Below are 25,412 nucleotides of genomic sequence, written 5' to 3' on the forward strand. Positions count from 1 at the left end.
ATGCTTTGTTCATAAAGTATTATCTTGAAATGTAAACTGTTGTATTGCCTTGTTTAATGTTTTAATCAACTATGTTAAAGAGGTGTTTCACTAGAACATTTTCCTAGGCATTAGCCTTCACCAGAGACAGTTTTTAGGTTGGTTGGATCAGTATTTAGTTTAGCTCATCAGCGAATTCTACTTCTCCCTCTCCCAAAGAAACACCATTTAATGTCAAAGTTGATCATAAATACCTTCAAAAGACACCACCAGTGCCTCCAATCACTGCAATAGTCCTTGTAGTTAAAATTTCGATAAGATTACTTTGCTAAAATATTGACCAAGCCTTATATTTCCCAATGATATAGGTCATTTTTTCATTAAAATCCAGGAAGTCATTTTTGATTAATCCGCGCCGAGGCGCGACTTCGGTCAGAGTCAGAACCTACTTACAAATCTTTGTACCAAGAGGAAGAGTATCAACCAGATGACAAACTGAAGAAAACATTAGCTCTAGTAGGTTGATTATTGTAACATGTTTTAAAGCAAAACAGATTGTTTTTGGGCAATTCAATGACGAGAGAACATTTGTTGCATAAAGTGAGGATAAATACACATCGTTTTTCATACATTCTAGATATAATCGTAAATGTTACATTTTGAAGTAAAATGTCTAAATACTGATCCAACTAACCTAAAAACTGTCTCTGGTAAAGGCTAATGTCTAGACAAATGTTCTAATGAGGTTAAAAGTATTTTCTTCGATGAACCCCCCCTTTAAGTAAGTAATTGAATTTGAATTATAAAACCATTCTCGTAGTCCTTTCTGCCATGACTCAAGTTGTTTGCTTGATGTACTTCGTTAGCTAGTTTTAGTAGTTAACGAGAAATAGTTTTGTGAATATGTTTTGCATAATCCTATGTGGCGCTCTATAAGTTAAAACACTTAAGACAAATTATCATTGTACTACAATATGCATTAAACATTTACGTTAAATTAAGCAAAACTGCACACAGTATTTTTCTGCTTGCTGTATTGTTACAATGTTAATACACCTGCTTTTGTATTCAAATTGTGACTAGTTTGTATCCCCGCTTTCCAGCTCAAGGTTTGAAGTCACCCTACCATGCTGTCTGGGAGGGTTGTGACGGCTATGTCTTGGAGTGCTGCTTTTGGGGGTTGGAGGAAGGGTGTGGATCCACCAGCCATGATGTCTGGGAACACACAGTATGACAGACAGTTAAACAGATTTAATACAGATTCATTCAACCACCTCCTTACAACTTCTAATCATTCCTCCAACTCTCAATCTCTACTCCTCATATTCTGATCATCAACCAACAACAATCTATAACAGTAAGAACTGTTTTCCACACAAACCGTAAGAAATGTTTTTCCTCTCTCACCATTGTGAGATCTGGGGATGGGTCTCAAACCACCAGCCATGTCTGGGAACACACAGTATTGACAGACAGTTAGAGAAAGTGAATACAGATTCATTCAACCACCTCCTTCCAAGTTCTAATCATATATCTTACTCTCAATCTCTACTCCTCATATTCTGGTCATCATGCTTAAACCAAACACACACACCGTTAGAAACTGTGTTTCCTCTCCTACCATTGTGAGTTTTGGAGATTGGTGTGGATCCATTAGCCATGATGTTTGGGAACACACAATATGACAGACAGAGAAAGTGAATACAGATTCACTCAACCACCTCCTTCCAACTTCTAATCATCTTTCCTACTCTCAATCTCTACTCCTCATATTCTGGTCATCATGCTTAAACCAAACACAGACACCCTTTGAAGTTGTGTGTCTCATTCGCTACCTCTTTAGGTTTTTCACCTCCTGGAGCAAACCTGGCAACTCTGAAAATATAGAACATAATGTGCTATCATTACATTTGCATGCAATATTTATTCAACTAATAGATTGGTAGACACTATACAAATGCACCTACTCACAGATATACCTACAACTGAACCTAATTACAGTATATATGGGTATATACACAACTAAACCTGGACTTGCATGCAGGGTGAGAATATTCAGTAGGAGCATCCACAAACAGGAAACCTTACCTTCAATCACAGAGAGAGAGATTTTCTGAGTGCTGCATTTTCTCTTTTAAACTCCCTTATCTGAAAGTTTGCAGTGGTTAGCTGCAATTGCATTTCCTGTTTTGACACTAAGGTGAGGTCCTCCTCACTCTCTGTCACTTTGAGTTCTGGAAAGGACAAAGATTAGTTGTACAATTAATACATTTAGACATGAATAGGGGACATATTTTTTAAAGACAAAATCCACTAATTGACACTATTTGTGGTGTTTTTTAGTCTCAATGATTGGAGGTGTTTTAGACATAATTATTAACCACAGAACTATTTTTAAATTTATTTGGTGTGTTGAGGAGAAATCTGATTTCTATGTCAAAGTTTTATGCTAATATTATTGATTACTACATTAAGTAGGTGAGACAGGGTTAAATTCACCTTTAATGCATCAACTTAAATTTCACAACTCATGCTACAAAGTGTTAGACACTTACTTGAGGTGATACACTGGTCATTATGTCTGCGTGATGTTTTTTTCCAGACTCGGCCCAATTCTTTTTCTGTGATACACTCTGGTAGAGTAACATAGCTACAATCAAGAAATTACAGGTTTTGTGCAAAGATATAATTAGCTAGTCAATTTCACAACTAAGCATACCTAGCCAGTGATTAGCATGCTACCTACACATACTAGTGAACTTAAGTGATATAACTAACTCATTAGCTATCTAACGTTAGCTACATTAGTTGTTATTGTTATAGCCAATGTATTGGCTGTATTGCTTTTGTATAACTAAGTTTAACGATTGATAAAATTAACCATATCTTGTTAGCTAGCTACGTTATACTGTGTCATTAGCTGGGTAACGTTAGCTAGCTAATGTTAGTTTGCTTACCATCCAGAGCCATGATATAGGCGGGATATCTCTTCCCAGTGCGCTGCAAATTAACAATATATTATTTCACATTGTCGCACGTCCATCAAACTCTTCAATATTTTCCACTGGAACAATTTCTGATGTGCCTTCAAAAAAATTTACAAGTGCATACATGTTTTGTGATATTTTGCTTGTGCTGCAAAGTGCAAACTGAGAGTAAACCGTTATTTTCTTTGCGCCTAGTTTTTTAACTTTCGCCCATGCGCACGATTTAGTTACGTATAGTTTGGCGCCTAATATGCTTTGCAGCAAAGTTTTTTTTTATAGCTAGCTACGAAATCAGTTTCATTAGCAGTTTACATGATGCAAGCAGTTTTCAACAATTAGCTATTTTGCTTACCCTTATAAGAAAGGCCTTCAGTCTGAGTGATAAGGGGACCATATAAAAAAATCGATGCGTGATGAAAACTTCCCTTTTCCTCGACAGACCAGGTCAAGCAGGAATATTAAAGTATTATTGTTATATTGCCTTAGCTAGGTGTGAGTTCTAGAAAACTATATTTATTTTTTAATGGAGCTACAACCATATTACTGCTTGGGGTGTTCAATTTCTTATGCTATGCTGTTACTGGTATGAATACACTAGCTGTAACGTTATATCTGCTAGCTAGATACAGTAGCTAGTTTACTTGCTAGCTAGGTGGTACATTGTCAGTGTTTGTATTCAGTATCTAGTTTCTAGTTAGTGTAACGGATGTGAAATGGCTAGCTAGTTAGCGGGTACGCGCTAGTAGCATTTCAATCAGTTACGTCACTTGCTCTGAGACTTTAAGTAGGGTTGCCCCTTGCTCTGCAAGGGCCGCAGATTTTGTGGAGCGATGGGTAACGACGCTTCGTGGGTGTCATTTGTTGATGTGTGCAGAGGGTCCCTGGTTCGCGCCCGTGTCGGGGCGAGGGAACGGTTTAAAGTTATACTGTTACATTAGCTACTTACAAACCTCAATCAACATGGCTCTGATTATTTAGAGCTTAATGAGGATTTAGTCGTGTATAAGGTACACACACAGACAGTCAGTCAGACAGTCAGACATTCAGTTTCTTAGCCTCAAATTGAAGTCAGTGTCATGTATTCTAGCTAATATTTTCATTAGATAATGTTCTGTTGGTTTTCTCTGTTAATTTTTTAGGACCCTCTAACACACCCCAATTAACCTGGCTCTGATGATTTAGACTATGATGATGCCCCTGAGATGGTAAGTGGCAGGTGCACACACATACACACGTTTGTTTTTCTATCCTTGTGGGGACTTGAGACCTAAACTTGACCCAAAACATAACCCTAACTCTTATCCTAACCCTAACCTGAACCATACCCTCATCTTAACCCTAACCATAACCTTAACCTCAATAACCTAAATGTTAAGGCTAAAATGTACCTGGCCCTAATGCCTAACACAAAACTTAACCCGCAATGCCTAAACCTAATAGTAACCCCAATTCTAACACTATGCCCAATTGTACGCTTTTCCCTGAACTTAACTAAGACAAAAATCGCAATTCCCCTCATGGGGACTTGCCAAATGTCCCCACGAGGTCCAATTTGTCAGGTTTTTGTACATGTGGGGACATCAGACACCCACATGTATGTGGTACACACTACCTAAGTGTGGTACACACCACCTAAATGTGGTACACACACAGACATTCAGTTTCTTAGCCTCACCCTTGTGAAGTCAGTGTCCTAACAAATATTTTAGTTAGATAATTTTCTGTGTTGGTTTTCTCCATGTATGGGCGGCAGGTAGCCTAGTGGTTAGAGTGTCGGACCAGTAACCGAAAGGTTGCTAGATTGACTCCCCCCCGAGCGGACAAGGTAAAAATCTGTCGTTCTGCCGCCGAACAAGCCACTGTTCCTAGGCCGTCATTGTAAATAAGAATTTGTTCTTAACTGACTTGCCTAGTTAAATAAAGGTAAAAAAAAATTATCCTAATTTAGGACCCCCTAACACACCGCAATCAACCTGGCTCTGATGATTTAGACTGTGATGATGCCCCTGAGATGGTACGTGTCAAGTGCACAAACACACACAACTCTCAGGCCTTAGCAATCTGTTTTACCTTTGCAGATTTATTATACGTTTCCTTCTGGCTTAAACAAATGTCTAAATATACCTTGCATCTAACTCTTTCCAGAACGAAGAAAGGATTTACCCTGGGGCATCAGTAACAAAGGGGCAATGCCTTATGGCAATAATGATTTTTGTTCTGCGTCATCACCTGACTGGAACTGCCCTGATAGACCTACTTGCTTTGCTGAATTTGTTTGTCCCCAACATCTAAATATCTCCAAAAAGTTTTTGGGTAATCCAGCCCTGACAGCTGTCTCTCATTTATTTTGTGATGAATGCCAGAATTACTTAGGAAAGCAACCCGAAGACACAAATTGCTCACATTGTGGAACGTCGATCAGAGAAAATCAAATGTATTTATATAGCCCTTCTTACATCAGCTGATATCTCAAAGTGCTGTACAGAAACCCAGCCTAAAACCCCAAACAGCAAGCAATGCAGGTGTAGAAGCAAAACGTTTATTTTTGTCAATACCTTTTGAGGGACCTTCTGTGAGATACACTGGAGAACCATGGAATAGATATTTTGAGGAAAACAGTGAAGGAAGAAGAATATGAAATCGAGGATGTCATGGATGGATGTACCAGACATTACTGAAAGAAAAGAGGCTACCTGCTGATGATTTAACATTAACCTGGAACTGTGATGAGTACCCATTTTTAACTCCTCAAATGACTCAGTTTGGCCTCTTCAATTTACCATAAATTTTTATTTATTTTTTTATTTTTTATTTTTTTTATTTAACCTTTATTTAACCAGGTAGGCAAATTGAGAACACGTTCTCATTTACAATTGCGACCTGGCCAAGATAAAGCAAAGCAGTTCGACACATACAACAACACATAGTTACACATGGAGTAAAAACAAACATATAGTCAATAATACAGTGAAAAAAAAGTCTATATACAATGTGAGCAAGTGAGGTGAGATAAGGGAGGTGAAGGCAAACAGATATATGTATAAATAAATAAAATATAAAAAGGCCATGGAGGCGAAGTGAGTACAACACAGCAAGTAAAATAAAAACTAAAAAACACTGGAATGGTTGGTTTGCATTGGAAGAAAGTGCAAAGTAGAGACAGAAATAATGGGGTGCAAAGGAGCAAAATAAATTAATAAATAAATACAGTAGGTAAAGAGGTAGTTGTTTGGGCTAAATTGTAGATGGGTTATGTACAGGTGCAGTAATCTATGAGCTGCTCTGACAGCTGGTGCTTAAAGCTAGTGAGGGAGATAGGTGTTTCCAGTTTCAGAGATTTTTGTAGTTCGTTCCAGTCATTGGCAGCAGAGAACTGGAAGGAGAGGCGTCCAAAGGAAGAATTGGTTTTGGGGGTGACTAGAGAGATATACCTGCTGGAGCGCGTGCTACAGGTAGGTGCTGCTATGGTGACCAGCGAGCTGAGATAAGGGGGGACTTTACCTAGCAGGGTCTTGTAGATGACCTGGAACCAGTGGGTTTGGCGACGAGTATGAAGCGAGGGCCAGCCAACGAGAGTGTACAGGTCGCAGTGGTGGGTAGTATATGGGGCTTTGGTGACAAAACGGATGGCACTGTGATAGACTGCATCCAATTTATTGAGTAGGGTTTTGGAGGCTATTTTGTAAATGACATCACCGAAGTCGAGGATTGGTAGGATGGTCAGTTTTACAAGGGTATGTTTGGCAGCATGAGTAAAGGATGCTTTGTTGCGGAATAGGAAGCCAATTCTAGATTTGACTTTGGATTGGAGATGTTTGATGTGGGTCTGGAAGGAGAGTTTACAGTCTAACCAGACACCTAGGTATTTGTAGTTGTCCACATATTCTAAGTCAGAGCCGTCCAAAGTAGTGATGTTGGACAGGCGGGCAGGAGCAGGCAGCGATCGGTTGAAGAGCATGCATTTGGTTTTACTTGTATTTAAGAGCAGTTGGAGGCCACGGAAGGAGAGTTGTATGGCATTGAAGCTCGCCTGGAGGGTTGTTAACACAGTGTCAAAAGAAGGGCCAGAAGTATACAGAATAGTGTCGTCTGCGTAGAGGTGGATCAGAGAATCACCAGCAGCAAGAGCGACATCATTGATGTAAACAGAGAAGAGGGTCGGTCCAAGAATTGAACCCTGTGGCACCCCCATAGAGACTGCCAGAGGCCCGGACAACAGACCCTCCGATTTGACACACTAAACTCTATCAGAGAAGTAGTTGGTGAACCAGGCGAGGCAATCATTAGAGAAACCAAGGCTTTCGAGTCTGCCAATGAGGATGTGGTGATTGACAGAGTCAAAAGCCTTGGCCAGGTCAATGAATACGGCTGCACAGTATTGTTTCCTATCGATGGCGGTTACGATATCGTTTATGACCTTGAGCGTGGCTGAGGTGCACCCATGACCAGCTCTGAAACCAGATTGCATAGCGGAGAAGGTGTGGTGTGATTCGAAATGGTCGGTAATCTGTTTGTTGACTTGGCTTTCGAAGACCTTAGAAAGGCAGGGTAGGATAGATATAGGTCTGTAGCAGTTAGGGTCAAGGGTGTCCCCCCCTTTGAAGAGGGGGATAACCGCAGCTGCTTTCCAATCTTTGGGGATCTCAGACGACACGAAAGAGAGTTTGAAGAGGCTAGTAATAGGGGTGGCAACAATTTCAGCAGATAGTTTTAGAAAGAAAGGGTCCAGATTATCTAGCCCGGCTGATTTGTAAGGGTCCAGATTTTGCAGCTCATTAAGAACATCAGCTGACTGTATTTGGGAGAAAGAGAAATGGGGAAGGCTTGGGCGAGTAGCAGAGGGGAGGGCAGTGCTGTTGTCCGGGGTAGGGGTAGCCAGGTGGAAAGCATGGCCAGCCGTAGAAAAATGCTTATTGAAATTCTCAATTATAGTGGATTTGTCGGTGGTGACAGTGTTTCCTATCTTCAGAGCGGTTGGAAGCTGGGAGGAGGTGTTCTTATTCTCCATGGACTTTACGGTGTCCCAGAACTTTTTTGAATTTGTGTAGCAGGAAGCAAATTTCTGCTTGAAAAAGCTAGCCTTGGCTGTTCTAACTGCCTGTGTATATTGGTTTCTGGCTTCCCTGAAAAGTTGCATATCACGGGGGCTGTTCGATGCTAATGCAGAACGCCATAGGATGTTTTTCTGATGGTTAAGGGCAGTCAGGTCAGGAGAGAACCAAGGGCTATATCTGTTCCTGGTTCTAAATTTCTTGAATGGGGCATGCTTATTCAAGATGGTGAGGAAGGCATTTAAAAAAAATGACCAGGCATCCTCTACTGACGGGATGAGATCAATATCCTTCCAGGATATCCCGGCCAGGTCGATTAGGAAGGCCTGCTCGCTGAAGTGTTTCAGGGAGCGTTTGACAGTGATGAGTGGAGGTCGTTTGACCGCTGACCCATTACGGATGCAGGCAATGAGGCAGTGATCGCTGAGATCTTGGTTGAAAACAGCAGAGGTGTATTTGGAGGGCAAGTTTGTTAGGATGATATCTATGAGGGTACCCGTGTTTACGGAATTGGGGTGGTACCTGGTAGGTTCATTGATAATTTGTGTGAGATTGAGGGCATCAAGCTTAGATTGTAGGGTGGCTGGGGTGTTGAGCATGTTCAAATTTAGGTCGCCTAGCAGCACGAGCTCTGAAGATAGATGGGGGGCAATCAGTTCACATATAGTGTCCAGAGCACAGCTGGGGGCAGAGGGTGGTCTATAGCAGGCGGCAACGGTGAGAGACTTGTTTTTAGAGAGGTGGATTTTTAAAAGTAGAAGTTCAAATTGTTTGGGAACAGACCTGGATAGTATAACAGAACTCTGCAGGCAGTCTTTGCAGTAGATTGCAACACCGCCCCCTTTGAACTGCCTTACATACACTGGAAAGAAAGTGTGATAGTTGCAGGACTTTGGTTTGACCCAGAAAAACCCAGAATGGACACATTTTTAAAAACCTTTTATTGATGAATGTTGCGATTTAGCCCAAAACCCCTTACTTTGGAGAGATAAGAGTGGGACTCTGAAGAGAACAAAGGTCTTCTCCTTGATTTGTTCCTCAGATGCAATTGCCAGGCCAATCCTTCATTACTGTAAGCAATTCAATGGTAAAAATGGATGTGACTGGTGCTTGCACCCCGGTAAAGTTGTCCCCAAAGGCAGAGGATATGTAAGGTCCTATCCTTACAGTCAACAACTGCAAATTCAAAGATCACACAATCAATTTAAGGATAATGCGTTTCACGCTGCTCGCACTGACATTCCGCAAAATGGTGTAAAGGGGTTGTCAACACTGTTTTTGCTCCCATTGTTCAACATTGTGTTTGGTTTTGTGCCTGACTACATGCATTCTGTTCTCCTTGGCATAACTCGACCACTTCTGTCTCTTTGGTTGGACACGTGCAACTGTTTGAATCCATGGTACATAGGTCGACAAATTGCAGAATCAGACTCTCGACTGCTAAATCTCTTGCCAACAAAGGAAATCACAAGAATACCGCGATCACTGCATATAAGAAAATTTTGGAAAGCATCAGTGTGTTGTGCATTTCTTCTGTTTTATTCAATCATTGTTCTGCCTGGCATCCTTCCGGTCCCCCAAAAAATTATACTTACATTCAGCATGCATATTTTGCTTCAAGGATCTATTTGACAGCGTGGCCTTAGATTAGCTCACATTTCTTCAGACCACTTAGTCAAGAAAATGGAAGTATTATATGGACAAGAAAATGTTTCTTTCAATTGTCATCAGCTAATCCACCTTACTGATAGTGTACTGAACTGGGACTTGCTGGGAAACGTCATCTTTTACATTTGAGAGTAACAATGGAAGTTTGAAATCTCTTTTCCATGGAACGCAGTGTGTTCCACAACAAATTTGCCAGCTTTTCCTTCTTTGGCGAGACATTCCCAAACGTCTCAGTGTTTTAGGATTTCACCCAGAGTCAGAGTTCGGTATATTCCTTTCAAAGCTTGGAGACAAAAAACTCTAAACTCTTGGCAAATCTGTACCTCGTCACCTCACAGCTTCTGTAAAACTTGCTGTAGAAGAACTAATTACCGGATCTGTCCCGTCCCAGCCTGTGGAGTCATACGGCCGATTAGTTTATGACCAGATTGTTTATCACACAACTACAAAATCTCATAAAAAAAGTATAATACCTCATTCGTGTTCAAAAAGGAATGTTGTGCACAACTGCAGTTCTTTTTCTTTGTTAGACTGAATTGCATTTGTCAAACAAACTGTTTATGTCAACCTATTCCCATTGTTGTGGTTAACCATATGTATTTCAAGCTGACAGTTTGTTCATCAACCGCAATCTAGGCATCTCATTAAAAAAAATGTGTGTGAAAGTTGAGAGGTCGAGACAAAAAAAGCTTTTTCTTTGGAAATTATCAAGTGTAAATGTATTTATGTGGATGGCTGGCTTGTACCTCAGAGAGATTAGTTATGGGTGTATTTAGAGAACTGGTTGATGTTATTGAGCTGATTGAGGAGAGCTGATTCTCATTTGCAATGGTGACCTGGCCAAGAAAAGCATCAACATCATTTAATTCAGGTCCGTCCAGTGTGAGGATATGTTAGGGAAGTGCAGATTGAAGTTAAAACGCATGCATTTAGTTTCACTGGAATTGAGCAATAGTTGGAGTCTTGGAGATCACAGAATGTGTGTTATATGTCATTGAATCTGTGTGATTCTAATAGTATTACTCATTGATAACTTATCAGGGACATACATCAGTGATGCAAGGGTCATCGCTTATATATTGTATTGTACATGTTATTTTTTTTTTATTAAAATAAATTAACATTAATATTACAGGTCTGTTTTTACTAAGATGCTAAATGTTTTTAATGTATTGAAAGTATCCATCCCAAAAATTCACACTAATTTAAGAGTAACCTGGCTATACCCATGTTGACATATTGGTCGACTTTCTTTTTTTGCTTGCAGGAAATGTTTTTTCTTTGATAATTTTCATCACCTCAAATAGAATACTATTACAAAACCGACAGGAATAGCCCATAGGAATGCTTTCAATAACTTCAGGGGAATACTATAGAAAATAATACAGGAACGCTAATTAAATTCATAAGAATACTATAGAGATACTGCATAATATTTATACTACTGAAATCTTATTGGATATTTTGAAGTTAATATAGGTCAAAAATACATACTATATAGACTCCTATAATAATTCTATAGTATTTCCATAGCAAAAGAATATAGCATACTCAAATCAAATTGTATTGGTCACATACACATGGTTAGCAGATGTTAATGCGAGTGTAGCGAAATGCTTGTGCTTCTAGTTCCGACAACGCAGTAATATCTAACAAGTAATCTAACAAATTCACAACGACTACACACAAATGTAAAGGGATGAATAAGAATATGTACATATAAATATATGGATGAGCGATGGCCGTGCGGCATAGGCAAGATGCAGTAGATGGTATAGAATACAGTATACGTATGAGATGAGTAATGTAGGATATGTAAACATTATTAAAGTGGCGTTATTTAAAGCGACTCGTGATACCTTTATCAAGTCCATTTATTAAAGTGGCCAGAGATTTGAGTCTGTATGTTGGTAGCAGCCTCTCTATGTTAGTGATGGCTGTTTAACAGTCTGATGGCCTTGAGATAGAAGCTGTTTTTCAGTCTCTCGTCCCAGCTTAGATGCACCTGTACTGACCTCATCTTTTGGATGATAGTGGGGTGAACAGGCAGTGTCTCAGGTGGTTGATGTCCTTGATTATCTTTTTGGCCTTCCTGTGACATCGGGTGCTCTAGGTGTCCTGGAGGGCGGGTAGTTTGCCCCTGGTGATGCGTTGTGCAGACGGCACTACCCTCTGGAGAGCCTTGCAGTTGAGAGCGGTGCAGTTGCCGTATAGGGCGGTGATACAGCCCGACAGGATGCTCTCGATTGTGCATCTGTAAAGGTTTGTGAATATTTTAGGTGACAAGCTAACTATAGGGTATTTTAAAAAACTACAGTTTCTTATTGGAATGCTGGTGCTTTTTCATAAGGGGTAGCCTAGTACTTAATAAAGTGTTATTCAATTACATTTGTTAATATAATGGGAAGATTTATATAGTTTTATTATATTGTTACTGTGTCAGATACTCACACCTGTTACATTAACTACATTGTCTCCTCTCTCCGCTTAGCAAGGTTTGATACAGTCTCTGGTCATGACCAACATACCAAGAGGGAATGCTGTCAGGCTGCATTCTTAAGCAGCCAAGAGAAAAAATATGTAAGTAGGCTAGAGGTTTTACACTTTCAAAAAGTGAATATCTATACTACTGAAACCCTCTATAGTAGATAGATGTACAATGTCATTTGATAAAATAAAAGCTAGTCTTTGTTTGAAACTATAAATGGTTTATTTGTCTTTTTAACGGCATGAAACAAAGCTTGGTGAGGTGTGAAGAAATTGTAGCAAAACTATCACTATGAATAACAAACATTGTCTCTTTGAAAAAGGTACGTTGTGCTAGTGTGCTACACCTCAATCAAACCTGGTAACCAGTGTTCCAGGATATGTCAAAGATATACACTCCCGTCTGTATTTATTTGGACAGTGAAGCTGAAACGTTTAATTTGGCTTTATACTCCAGCAATTTTGATTTGAGATCAAATGTCTGCTTTACTGTTTAGAAATGAAAGCACTTTATGTATCTAGTCCCCCCATTTGAAGGTGTCATAAGTATTTGGACAAATTCACTTATAGTGTATTCACTTCTACAATAATGTGGATGCTACCATGATTACGGATAATTGTGAATAATTATGAGTAAGAAAGAAGCATAAATATCATACCCCTCAAAAAAAATGTAACCTCTCACCATTACCAAAAACGGGCGCTTCTAATTTTGGGGGGAGGCATGATATTTATGCCTCTTTCTCACTATTCACGATTCATTCATGATTTTCTGTGGTCATGTTAGCATCCGCATTTGGTATTTGTTATTTTATTAGGATCCCCATTAGCTGTTGCAAAAGCAACACATACTCTTCCTGGGGTCCACACAAAACATGAACCATAATACAGAATGGCATCATACAAAACATCAATAGACAAGAACAACTTAACGACAGAACTACATAAAAAAAATTTAAAGGCACACGTAGCATTAATGTAGAAGTGTTCAGAAACACATTCTATTCAGGCTCCAAAATGACACAATATATGATGTACCGTTAATTTTGGTACAACACAATCCAAAACACAACCAAAACAAATACCAAATGCATCTAACTAGTTTGTAGAGTCACGTGGTTGTTGTTGTCATTGCGTGCAAGGAATATGGGACCAATTACTAACTCGACTACTTTAATACACTATAAGTGAATTTGCCCAAATACTTACGACACCTTCAACTGAAACATATACATAAAGTACTTTTATTTCTAAACGGTAAAACATATATGCATGAAAATACCCTCAAATAAAAAATGACATTCTGTACTGTAGCCTCATAAAAAAACATTTGATCTCCAATCCAAAATGCTGGAGCGTAGAGCCACATTAAAAGTCGTGCATTACTGTACAAATAAATAGAGGGGAGTGTAGTTGTCCTGGTATGCAACAATGTCATATGGAAAACCCACCATCTTGCAATGCAAAAGGGTTGTTGTTTTAATCTTATCCTAGAAATCGGTTTTGATTGAATAGAGCCCTTAGTTGGACTGTGAAAATTAGTTGCTTAACAGGAAATAAATGTAACTTACCCACCCCCGTCTTCAGGAGGTGAGGTCACTCACTGTCCGTTGTGCAATCTGTGGGGTAAATTGACTCAAGCACGCCAGGCATCTGGGAGAGCTGAGGTATTTAGTTTTGTGGCCGCCAGGCATCTGGGAGAGCTGAGGTATTTTGCTTTGTGGCCCAATGATAGAACGATAGTGTAGTAATTCATCTGATAGGCATCTGTTAATAACAGACAACAATACGCTAGTTTCACAATGCTAATATGTCAGTTTTATTTTCGACATGCATATTTTGTTTAGAAAGACATTTGGTCCTGTCTTCATGGTATTTAAGTACTGCAGTCCACTGCGTCAACATAAAGCTACCAAAACCCTACTCAATATAATAAAATAACATTTTGTCACATGCGCCGAATACAACAGTAGACCATACCATGAAATGCTTACTTACGAGCCCTAAAGCAACAATGCAGTTTTTAAAAAGTAATTAAATTGTGCTAAATAAACTAAAGGAAAAATAGTAACACAATAAAATAACAATGACGCTATATACATGGAATCAAAACACTACACCTGATAGCAAAGGCCTTTAAATGTTTTACTTTATACTTTTATAACCTTAATAAATAAGCATTTATAAATTATTTAAGTACCCCAACTATTTCTAAACATAAGCATTCTAGACCTTACCCTTCATAGGTATTTAAAATATTTAGAAATATTATAGAAAAGGTTATTATAAAGTGTTATCAGGATATACATAAATATTACTGTACAAAAAGGGAATTGTTTTTCAAATACATTTTAATAAAATGAAAGTTACAAAAAGCTACTGAATGATCAAGTGTACCACCCTCCAACAGTGTGTGCTTTCTGGGTCGTATTTCCGTATGCCTCATTTAAAATTGATCAAATCCAGTTATTAACCACAAACTCAATATTTTTTACATTTATTTAACCTTTAACAAGGCAAGTCAGTAAAGAACAAATTCTTATTTACGATGACAGCTTACCCCGGCCAAACCCTAACACTGGGCCAATTGTGTGCCGCCCTATGGGACTCCCAATCATGGCCGGTTGTGATACAGCCTGGAATCGAACCAGGGCCTGTAGTGACACCTCTAGCACTGAGATGCAGTGCCTTAGACCGCTGCATCACTCAGGAGCCCTCTCAAGTGACTATAAAGTAGGCCTACTGTAAACATAAGAAAAAGTATCCTTCTCAGGCACAGAGCCACCTGTGCTAACTCAACATTCCAGGGTTAGCATGCTGGTAGGCCATTTTAAGAAAACATGCATTGTTCATTCTTCAACCATCTTAAGGGTTCACTTCACCCATACCTACTCTGTTGACGTTTCTTATGAGAACCAAACATTCTATGACCATGAACTCAGATTGTGTAATCATTTATTTACTACATGGGCAAAAGTATGTGGACACCCTTTCAATTTAGTAGTCAGGTATTTCAGCCACACCTGTCGCTGATAGATGTATAAAATCGAGCACACGGCCATGCAAACTCCATAGAGAAACATTGGCAGTAGAATGGCATTACTGAAGAGCCTTTCCAACAAGTCAGTTCGTCAAATTTCTGCCCTGCTAGAGCTGCCCCCGCCAACTGTAACTGATATTGTGAAGTGGAAACATTGAACAACAACGGCTCAGCCATGAAGTGGTAGGCCACAAAAGCTCACAGAACGGGACCGCAGAGTGTTGAAACTTGTAAAAACCATCTGTCCTCAGTTGCAACACTCACTACTGCGTTCTAAACTGCAACTGGAAGCAACGTCAGCACATTAACTGTTCGTCGGGAGCTTCATTAAATGGGTTTCCATGGCCGAGCAGCCGCACACAAGCCTAAGATCACACCATGCACAATGCCAAGCGTCAGCAGGAGTGGTGTAAAGCTCACCACCATTAGACTCCAGAAAAAGGTGGAAACACTTTCTCGGGCCTCCCGAGAGGCGCAGTGGTCTAAGGCACTGCTTCGCAGTGCTAGCTGTGTCGTAGGGGTCCTGGTTCGAGTCCAGGCTCTGTCGCAGCCGGCAGCGACCCAGGTTAGGGGAGGGTTTGGTCGGCAGGGATGTTCCTGTACCACTGCGCGCTAGCGACTCCTGTGGCGTGCCGGGCGCAATGCACACTGACACGGTTGGCAGGTGTACAGTGTTTCCTCCAACACATTGGTGCAGCTGGCTTCTGGGTTAAGCGGGCAAGGTGTCAAGAATTAGTGCGGGTTGTGTTTTGAATGACGCACAGCTCTCGACCTTCACCTCTCGAGTCCAAACGGCAGTTGCAGCGATGGGACAAGCCTAACTACCAATTTGATACCACAAAATTGGGGAGAAAAAGGGATATTTTTTTTTACAAAAATCATACTTCTCCATCTGGCAGTCCAACGGACAAATCTGGGTTTGGCAGATGCCAGGATAATGCTACCTGCCCCAATAGATAGTGCCAACTGTCAAGTTTGGTGGAGGAGGAATAATGGTCCGGGACTGTTTTTCATATTTCGGGTTAGGCCCCATAGTTCCAGTGAAGTGAAATCTTAAGGCTACAGCATACAATTACATTCTAGATGATTCTGTGCTTCCAACTTTATGGCAACAGATTGGGGAAGGTCCTTTCCTGTTTCAGCATGACAATGCACCCGTGCACAAAGCGAAGTCCATACAGAAATGGTTTATAGAGATTGGTGTGGAAGAACTTCACTGGCCTGAACAGAGACCTGACATCATCCCAAAGGTGTTCGATGGGGTTGAATTGGAACACTGACTCCGAGCCAGGCCAAATCACCCAACATCAGTGCCCGACCTCACTAATGCTCTTGTAGCTGAATGGAAGCAAGTCCCCGCAGCAATGTTACAACATCTAGTGGAAAGCCTTCCCAGAGAGTGAAGGCTGTTGTAGCAACAAAAAGGGGGCAATTCCACATTAATGCCCATCATTTTGGAATGAGATGGTCGCCGAGCAGGAGTTCACATACGTTCGGCCACAAAATAAGATTACTTCAACAACCTACAAATAATATATATATTTTTTTAAATAACAGCCTAAACCTTTAAGTTGCATTTATTTAAACTGAAATCAAGTACATCTAGTCCATAAAAATGCACTTCGTATTAACATACACAGTATGTGAAAATGTTTTATAAAAACGCAGCATCAGAGGCATACTGTTTTCTGAACACTGGAGATGAAGTAAATATCCTTGTCCGTTTCATGTGTGAAGGCTAGCATGTTGTCCTTCACTGGTGACATGGGCTCTCCTTTCTTACAGGGGTTTATCTTCGGATTTTCTCTGCAACACAGAAAAACACAATCAACAAGAAAGAGATGGTTATCATATAATTGGTAAAGCTGTGATCTAGCTTGTAAAATCTGTGATCAACACTGAAAAATATAAATGCAACAATTTCAAAGATTTTACTGAGTTACTTCCTTATATGAACTACGTCAATTGAAATAAATTCATTTGGCCCTAATCTATGGATTTCACAACTGGGAATACAAATATCCATTGGTTGTTCAAAGATACCTGAAAAAAAAAAAATTATCTATTTTTTTTAAAGTAGGGGCGTAGAACAGAACATTTGACAGTATCTGGTAACCACTATTTGCCTCAAGCATCGCGACATCTTCACATAGTTGATCAGGCTGTTGATCGTGGCCTGTGGAATGTAGTCCCACTCGTACACGTCGATCCAAAGAATCCCAAACATGCTCAATGAGTGACATGTCTGGTGAGTAAGCAGGCCATGGAAGAACTGGGACATTTTCAGCTTCCAGGAATTGTGTACGGATCCTTGTGACATGGGGCCCTGCATTCTCATGCTGAAACTTGATGGTGGCAGATGAAACGATGGGCTTCAGGATCTCGTCACGGTATGTCTGTATATTCAAATTGTCAACGATAAAATGCAATTGTGTTCGCAGCTTATGCCTGCCCATACCCCCACGACCACGGGGCACTCGGTTCACAACGTTGACATCAGCGAACCGCTCGCCCACACGACGCCATACACGGTCTGCAGTTGTGAGGCCGGTTGGACATACAGACAAATTCTCAAAAAACGAGAGAGGTGGCTTATGGTAGAGAAATTAACATTAAGTTCCCTGGCAACAGCTCTGGTGGACATTCCTGCAGTCAGCATGCCAATTGCACCCTCCCCCCTAAAAACATGAGACATCTGTGGCATGTCTGCACATTTTAGAGTGGCCTTATTGTCCCCAGCACAAGGTGCACCTGTGCAATGATCATGCTGTTTAATCAGCTTATTGATATGCCACACGTGAGGTGGATGGATTATTTTGGTAAAGGAGAAATGCTCACTAACAGGGATGTAAACAAATGTGTGCACAACATTTGAGAGAAATAAGCTTTCTGTGCATTTGGAACATTTCTGGAATCTTTTTTTCAGCTCATGAAACCAACACATTACATTTATATTGTTGTTCAGTGTAGCAATCATTCACTCACGTGAAGACTAGTGGAATCTGAAACAAAACATATTCAGTACTCTATATAGCCAACAGAAATTAGCAGTTTTGCCACACAACGCCAGATGTCTCAAGTTGAGGGAGCGTGCAATTGGCATGCTGACTGCAGGAATGTCCACCAGAACGGTTGCCAGAGAATTAAACGTTAATTTCTCTTCCATAAGACGCCTCTGTCGTTTTAGAGAATTTGTCAGTATGTCCAACCGGCCTCAACCGCAGACCACGTGTATGGCTTAATGTGGTTGAGCAGTTTGCTGTTGTCAACGTTGTGAACAGAGTGCCCCATGGTGGCAGTGGGGTTATGGTACGGGCAGGCATAAGCTACGGACAACTAACACCATTGCACTTTATCGATGGCCATTTGAATGCACAGAAAAACCGTGACAAGATCCTGAGGTCCATTATTTATTTATTTTTAAGTTTGTCACATGCGCCGAATACAACAGGTGTAGACCTTACAGTGAAAAGCTTACTTACAAGCCCTTAACCAACAATGCTTTAAGAAAAGAAACTAAAAATTAAATAGCAGCAGTAAAATAATAACAGCGAGGCTAGGGGGTACTGGTACAGAGTCAATGTGACGGGGCACTGGTTAGTCGAGGTAATATGTACCCGTAGGTAGTTATTAAAGTGACTATGCATCGATAATAAACAGAGCAGCAGCCATGTAAAATTGGGCTCTAGGTAGCCCTTTAATTAGCTGTTCAGGAGTCTTAAGGCTCGAAGGTAGAAATTGTTAAGAAGCCTTTTGAGCCTACACTTGGTGCCTCGCTTGCCGTGCGGTAGCAGAGAGAACAGTCTATGACTAGGGTGGCTGGAGTCTGACAATTTTTAGAGCCTTCCTCTGACGTCGCCTGGTATAGAGGTCCTGGATGGCAGGAAGCTTGGTCCCAGTGATATACTGGGCCGTACACATTACCCTCTGTTGTGCCTTACCAGAGGCCAAGAAGTTGCCATACCAGGCAGTGCTGCAACCAGTTAGGATGCTCTCGATGGTGCAGCTGTAGAACCTTTTGAAGATCTGAGGACCCATGCCAAATCTTTTCAGTCTCCTGAGGGGGAATAGGCTTTGTCGTGCCCTCTTCACGACTGTCTCAGTAAAATCTTCGATATTGTTGCATGTTGAGTTTATATTTTTGTTCAGTATAGAAATTTGAGAGACAAGTTTGTGACAGGTCCTTCAAATATAAATTGGTTGAGTTTATTTTTTTTTTTAATAAGGGGAAAATATGCAAGTATGGGGACTACTGTTGAAGGTTGGTATTAGGCCTCATCTATAATCTTATACAAAAGCAAAGACAATTGAAAGGTTTAATCCAGCTACAGGGTTGCGGACTATGCAGGTTATGATTACCCTCACTTACTTCTTAAAACCAAAGTTTTTCCAGAGACCACTGATGGTGGCCTGGAGGCCAGGATTGTTCTCATTGTTGGTGGTGAGTTTCTTTCCAGGACCTGCAGGCTTTTTACGGAGGCCACTGGCCCTGGCAGGGGCAGAGGGTCGGATCTTTGTCCCTTTCCCTTGGTCACCGGGTTTCATCCGCGGGAGACCTGCCACCTGGTGAGAGAGATGGGAAGGAAAATTCTTCACTGTGGGGATATATAGCGTGTTCATCCCAGAAGGTTTCTAGCTGCCAAATCTCTGTTGAACCAAAATTATACAAAATGGTCCCACAAAGTAAGCTACCTTCGGTCTCATTGTGCTGGATTTCTTTTCATCTGCTGTTGGAGAATAAGTCAGGCTTTTGACAGAGTCTGAATCCTTACTGGAGTAAATTTTCTTCGAAAACAGAACAGGCAGTAAATTAATAAAGCCACTGCCTCCGCTCATTCAAACCACAACATAAAAAAAGCCATGCATATGCACCCTCAACTAGCTTCCAATGATGCACATGCAAATGTTATGAAGCCTACGCATGACTAATTAGCAGAGGAAACGGTGACGTACAGGCCTGGTGGCATCCTCCAGCCGAGTGGGTGGGGACACTTCCATTACATTGCAGGAAGTGTGGTTATGCTGAGAGAAGTAGGCACTGTCCTGAGACGGTGGAGAGTTTGGTGGTGAATCCTTGTCTTCTTTGCCCAGAATAGGGGATGGGGCTCCGGGGGTCTTCCGAGTCCTCTGGCCTTCCTGGCTCCAGGAAAAGCTTTCCTTCTTGCGCTGGAACTGCTGCAGTGCCGAGAGGCCGGATGTGGGTGTCGGGGTCCTGGATCTCTCTGAGGAGCTGCATGACCAGCGGAACACCCCTAACCCTTGACTGGCAGACAGATGGGAGGGGGGTGGGCTATGAGGGTCAACAGAGTCATTTTCCTCTGTCTCAGCATATTCCCCAATACAATAGTCCTCCCTGGGGTTCTCTGTGACCTCATCCTGAGACACCTCCCCTTTGACAAAATACTCCGGATTCTGGCTGGCCACCTCACTGGAGCTGCTGCCACTACAGAAGAACCTATAGGGGAATACATCAACCATTTAGTCAGTATCACAAAACATAAAACTTGTCAAATGTGGGCCAAACAATGCGATCAAGAAAACAATTGGAAGAACCAGTGGTTTTAGGTAGGTCATTTTTAGTAATGTAAAAGACAAGACTGAAAGATTTCCTATAATATTAAATAGCTTTTGCAATGACTAAAAAAGTGTGTATTATAAGACCATACCTGCTTTGCATTCCCTGCCCATCACCACCTCCTTCCTGGTTTCTCCTCTGTAGCAGGGTGGCGAAGCGGTTGCGTGGTCTGGGATGGGTAGCGGCAGCAGTGGCACTGGGCCGGGGGCATGTTGAGATGTGATGGCTCTCTGTGGGTCCAGGGTCCTCCTCCCCTCTGGACCGCTTCTGACCGGAGGGAGAGTACTGCTGCAGCACATCCTGGTCTGAAACACCAGAGTCTTTGGGAGATAAAGGACAAGCAGAAGTTTGTGTCGGGTCTATAATTAAAATATTAAATCAACACCACTTGGAAAGAATGTTGAGGTTTACATTAATCAAATACATTGATAAACGTTTGTATAATGACGAGAATATTTTTCCTGTTCTATTTGAACTTTGCATTTTGAAGGTCCACCCAATGTTATATAGGTATAGGCTTTACCATAGAATGACTGATAAAACTTCACAAGATGAACTGGGATGTTATGGCAATAAAAATGTGTTTCCCCCTGAACAAACCCAAATCCTCTCACACCTATTTAAACGGAGCTGGGTTAATCAAATAATCTTCCATCCTACGGTGACAGAAAGAGCACCTCTCAAACATGACGGTGCAACAACGAGATAGCAGACAAATCTCACCTTCTCTGGGTCTCTTAACCTGTGTGTTCTTGTGAGGAAGCCTCAGCCCCTGCACACTGATAACCCTCTCCTTCCCCCTGGTTGAGGGAGGCCTCTGTGGAGAGCCCACAGGCTGGGAGGCAGAGAGGGTGCCTGGTATGTAACCTCTGCTCCAGATGCTAGGGTGTGTGGAGGCCCGAGTCTCCTGGCTGTCATTCCAGTCACGACTGCGTGGTTTCACTGGCTAAGAAACACAAAGGGAGGAAGGATTTAGATACGTTAGTGTAAATTACATGCACTTCAGCCAACTCCTCTATGGTTGTCATGCCATTCATGTACAGCATACAGATCTGGGGTAAGGTTAAGCACTCTAGCGACAAACACATTTGTAAGTTAAATATTAATACAATTGTACTGATCGACTAAAAATAGCTAAGTACCCCACGTATACAACACTAAGGACACAAGCAAAACAACCTAGCAGTACAACTTGTGATGATGAATGAGTAGTGTTTGTATAGAAATGACTATTATGTTAATCATTCCACCTAGTGCCAGTACCTTGACATTTGTAGCATCTGGGTTGAAGTCATCAATCCTTTCCATGGTGTTTATATCCAGGTTACCTAGGGCCACCTGTAAACCTTTGCAATCTCCTAAATTACTGTATTAAGCATTAAGGACAACATATTGTACTGGTAGTAAATGGGAAACCACCAGTGTCTTATTTTCCATTTCGCTACTAATCAACAGGTATAGAGCAGGAGTCAGGCCTGCCACTGAGTGAAAGGATACCGGCCAGCATAGCTGAGGGTGGCAGGATCCATGTGCTCTGGATAGGGGTTGAGAGGCACCACCTTCCTCTTGATGGGGTCAAACACCAGCTGGTAGAGGAAGGTATTATTGGCCTTAACAAAACCGTCAATGTACTCGTCTGGCACAACCACATTCATCTTCAGGTACTGGCCCATCTTCCTTATCACCTGAAAGTACATAAACAAGTTAGAGGGGCCATTTTCATTATAGTTTAATTTCTACCACTGTGCAAGTTCTACTACCAATTCTCGTTCAAACTTACCTTAATGATGTCTGGGTTGTTTGCCATCCTCAGCAGTTTACAGGCTTTGCCCAAGCCAATCCCATAGAGTGAGGACAGATAGTCACAGCCAGAGAGAATACACATGTGGCGGAACTTCTCTTCCGTGAAGACGTCACCCAGAGAGCGGCACCGCCCCAGGTGGTTCTGGTCAATCTCTAGACCGTTCCCCTGTTTGTCCATCTTTAGGATCACCTGAGAGAGATGACCAGCAGAACCCATTATGGTCATTACCATAATCCAAGTTTCCATTAAAGTAACTGTCCAGTTAATCTCACATTTAAAAGTTAATATTTTGTTAACCCATACCCAAATAATGTTGACTCACTCATCCTATATGCACGCGTATGTTGGCAAATAATAAATGGAAAAAATAAACACTAAGAATAAACCTCAAAATTGTATCAGACATTAAAAAAAAAAAAAAAATGCTTGCCATCTCCTGCGGATGAGATGGCCAAACAGAGATCTACTCGCATGAATGTTATTAATGACCAGTATACACCCACACCATTATGTTGTGGTACGCCCACACCATTCTAACACAGAAAAGCTGCTTTGTAACATACTAATACAATTTTTGGGGAAGGAAACTTATTTCACTCATTTTAATTAATTATTGGTCATATTTCAGAGAAATCTGGAAAAAACAGTTACTTTAAAGCCAGATGATGATTGTGACAAATGCATTACAGAAATTCCACAGTGAGCAGCATCTTAAAGGACCTAATTCTGTACTTTTTTGCAGCCAAACGCCAATAAATCTGAGTCTTCAGTGATGATAGCCTGTGCAATGCCAGCCTTGTTAAGGAAGGCCAGCTGGGCATCAGCTTCATACGGGGCCACCACACAGTCCACTCCTCTGGTCCTTGCAGCCTAGAGGAGAGAACATTATTTCAGCTGAATAAATAATTTTAAGCCACCAATTTGCAATCATAAACATTAAGCAGTGCATCACAAAACAGATGAGGAGTTTAACTGGTTAAGCCAGATTAAACCACTGCACAAAACCAGCAAATAGACACTCTTCACTCAAGATATGCATCATAGGGGTTCAGTGAAAAATACTGATCAGCAGAAAGCATTTTTTCATCTACAGTTTTAGCAGTATTGGAAACATTTACCTTGATGACATCATGGGCCATGGAAGGGGTGACGTTAACACAGCGAGTGAAGCAGTCTCTGGCCTCTGAAATCTTTCCCTCACGTAGGAGCTGCTTGCCTTTCTGCAGATTTGCCTGACGACGCCTGGAAGACAGATGTCATGTCTTACTTTTTTGGGTAAAAATATTTACTCCGTTCTATTCAAGAAACTACTGAGTCAAGTACATGGGAAGATTTGATTTCATTAAAAGGAGACACATTACAGCAAATACCATATAGGCCTAACATTAACTCACTCATCACTATCTTAACTATCTTAAGAAAATTACAGGTACACACACACTTACTCTCTGCGAGCTTTGTCCACCTCCTGTTTTGAAGGCAGGTTGCAGCCATCAAACACCAAGATGGGCTTCACACCAAAAGACAACAGCATGTCCACAAATTTCATGCAGTATGTCACATACCTATGTGAAAGAAAATGCATAGGGTTAGGTAGTTATATTAAAAGGGTTAGATAGTTAATGCATACTGAGATAGCTCTAAAACAGCTTACTGGTCAGTTGGCTCCCCTTTGGCAAGTTTCTCTGCACAAGAAAATGCCCCTTTATGAAGCCAGCAATATGTGTCTACGGCCACTGTCTGTCCCTTGTACTTCCTCACACTGATGGGCTCCGAGGCATCTTTGAGGAACTGCAACAGCCCCTGGATCCCCATTTTTTTAAATCTGATGATGCCACTAACATTCAGGACAGTTGCTTGCTATATTCATGGACAGGGAGAGAGACCATTTGACAAAACATTATAATGAAACTAGACTTTAGAGAAAATAATACGTTACCTAGCTAACGTTAACTTGTTAGGGAGCATTCATGTAACTTTACCAAGTGTTAACGACTAAACTAGGTCGTTAATCGTAATCTGCATATACCTGCTCATTTACCTGGACATAGTAGAGGAGATGATTATGAATTCTAGCTAGATACTTCCACTGGCGTAGAAACCGGCCGTAACTAACGTTAATTAATTCGAACGTTCGTGGATCTTCAAAAACCTGCGACACGCACCAGTGACTGTCAGTGATGACAAACACATGTAGCAAGTTGGCTAAAGTTAGCTAGCCACCTAGCACGGCCACTAACGTTAGTTAGCGAACCAACTACCTAAACAATATACCTATAAATACATTGTTGGTGCTGTAAAAAAAACAAAAGGAAGTTGTAGCTAGCTAACGTAAATTAGCGGTTCGAATAATTGGAATGAACTGGGCTAGCGAACGTTTGTAGCAAACTCTGGCTAGAGCCTAGCTATATGAAAACATTTGAAAACGTTATTTTGAAATAAATACATGCATACAAGAATATAACACACCATTAGCAAGCTACCGAGATATTTACCCGCGAATTGAAAGAGTTAACAATGACAGATAGTAAGCACTGAACCGTAACCGGGCACCTTGTAAACTAACATGAGTTCGCTTTTAGCGGCAAAAGTAGGAGTTCACAACGAGCTGATACTATTGGTCAGTCTATTCTGACCAACCATAGGTGGGGGAGGGTCTTTGGTCGACAAAAGAAGAAGGGAGTGGTTCTCTTTTTTGGTGTCATGCTGCGTATTGATGGCGGGAGTCTAGCGTCACCTTTCCCCCCCACTAGATGGCGAGCTTGTCTGCTGCCGTGTTAGGATTTTTTGACGTGTCGTCTTTCCCAGCCTCCCTTGCACT

The 25,412-nt window shown here is 41.2% G+C and overlaps 1 protein-coding gene and 1 long non-coding RNA gene across 5 annotated transcripts; both read right to left on the reverse strand.

The window, feature by feature from the left end:
* Positions 1-803: 803 nt before the first annotated feature.
* Positions 804-3,142, reverse strand: LOC129836162 (uncharacterized). Its single transcript, XR_008756616.1, has 4 exons — positions 2,937-3,142; positions 2,535-2,629; positions 1,387-2,213; positions 804-1,194 (listed from the first exon to the last, which is right to left on the reverse strand). It is a non-coding gene; the product is annotated as an uncharacterized LOC129836162 (long non-coding RNA).
* An 11,363-nt stretch (positions 3,143-14,505) lies between these two features.
* exo1 (exonuclease 1) lies at positions 14,506-25,354 on the reverse strand. 4 transcript variants are annotated; one of them, XM_055902243.1, is made up of 15 exons: positions 25,087-25,354; positions 24,633-24,743; positions 24,246-24,451; positions 24,037-24,156; positions 23,710-23,833; positions 23,324-23,461; positions 22,568-22,780; positions 22,285-22,472; positions 22,051-22,153; positions 21,511-21,733; positions 20,879-21,107; positions 20,166-20,667; positions 19,905-19,997; positions 19,582-19,775; positions 14,506-17,018 (listed from the first exon to the last, which is right to left on the reverse strand). In XM_055902243.1, the coding sequence occupies exons 3-15, from the start codon at positions 24,404-24,406 to the stop codon at positions 16,883-16,885; spliced, it is 2,424 nt and encodes an 807-aa protein (XP_055758218.1). In that variant the 5' UTR covers positions 24,407-24,451; positions 24,633-24,743; positions 25,087-25,354; the 3' UTR covers positions 14,506-16,882. The 4 variants fall into 4 exon arrangements, with proteins under 4 accessions (XP_055758218.1, XP_055758217.1, XP_055758216.1 ...); XM_055902242.1 differs by lacking the exon at positions 24,633-24,743; XM_055902241.1 differs by having other exon boundaries at positions 24,633-25,354.
* Between the last annotated feature and the right edge of the window lie 58 nt (positions 25,355-25,412).

The sequence above is a fragment of the Salvelinus fontinalis genome, chromosome 37 (assembly GCF_029448725.1).
Source record: "Salvelinus fontinalis isolate EN_2023a chromosome 37, ASM2944872v1, whole genome shotgun sequence".
NCBI lineage: Eukaryota > Metazoa > Chordata > Actinopteri > Salmoniformes > Salmonidae > Salvelinus > Salvelinus fontinalis.

What these genes read in the sequence shown, in the direction of transcription:
- exo1 (XM_055902242.1), bottom strand. Translation starts at nt 24,406, where the DNA reads ATGGGGATCCAGGGGCTGTTGCAGTTCCTCAAAGATGCCTCGGAGCCC. An exon ending in ACCCTCAGCTATGCTGGCCG is followed by an intron (nt 22,154 to 22,284) that starts GTATCCTTTCAC and finishes TGCTTAATACAG; the next exon opens with TAATTTAGGAGATTGCAAAG. An exon ending in TGGAGGATGCCACCAGGCCT is followed by an intron (nt 19,998 to 20,165) that starts GTACGTCACCGT and finishes CTGTTTTCGAAG; the next exon opens with AAAATTTACTCCAGTAAGGA.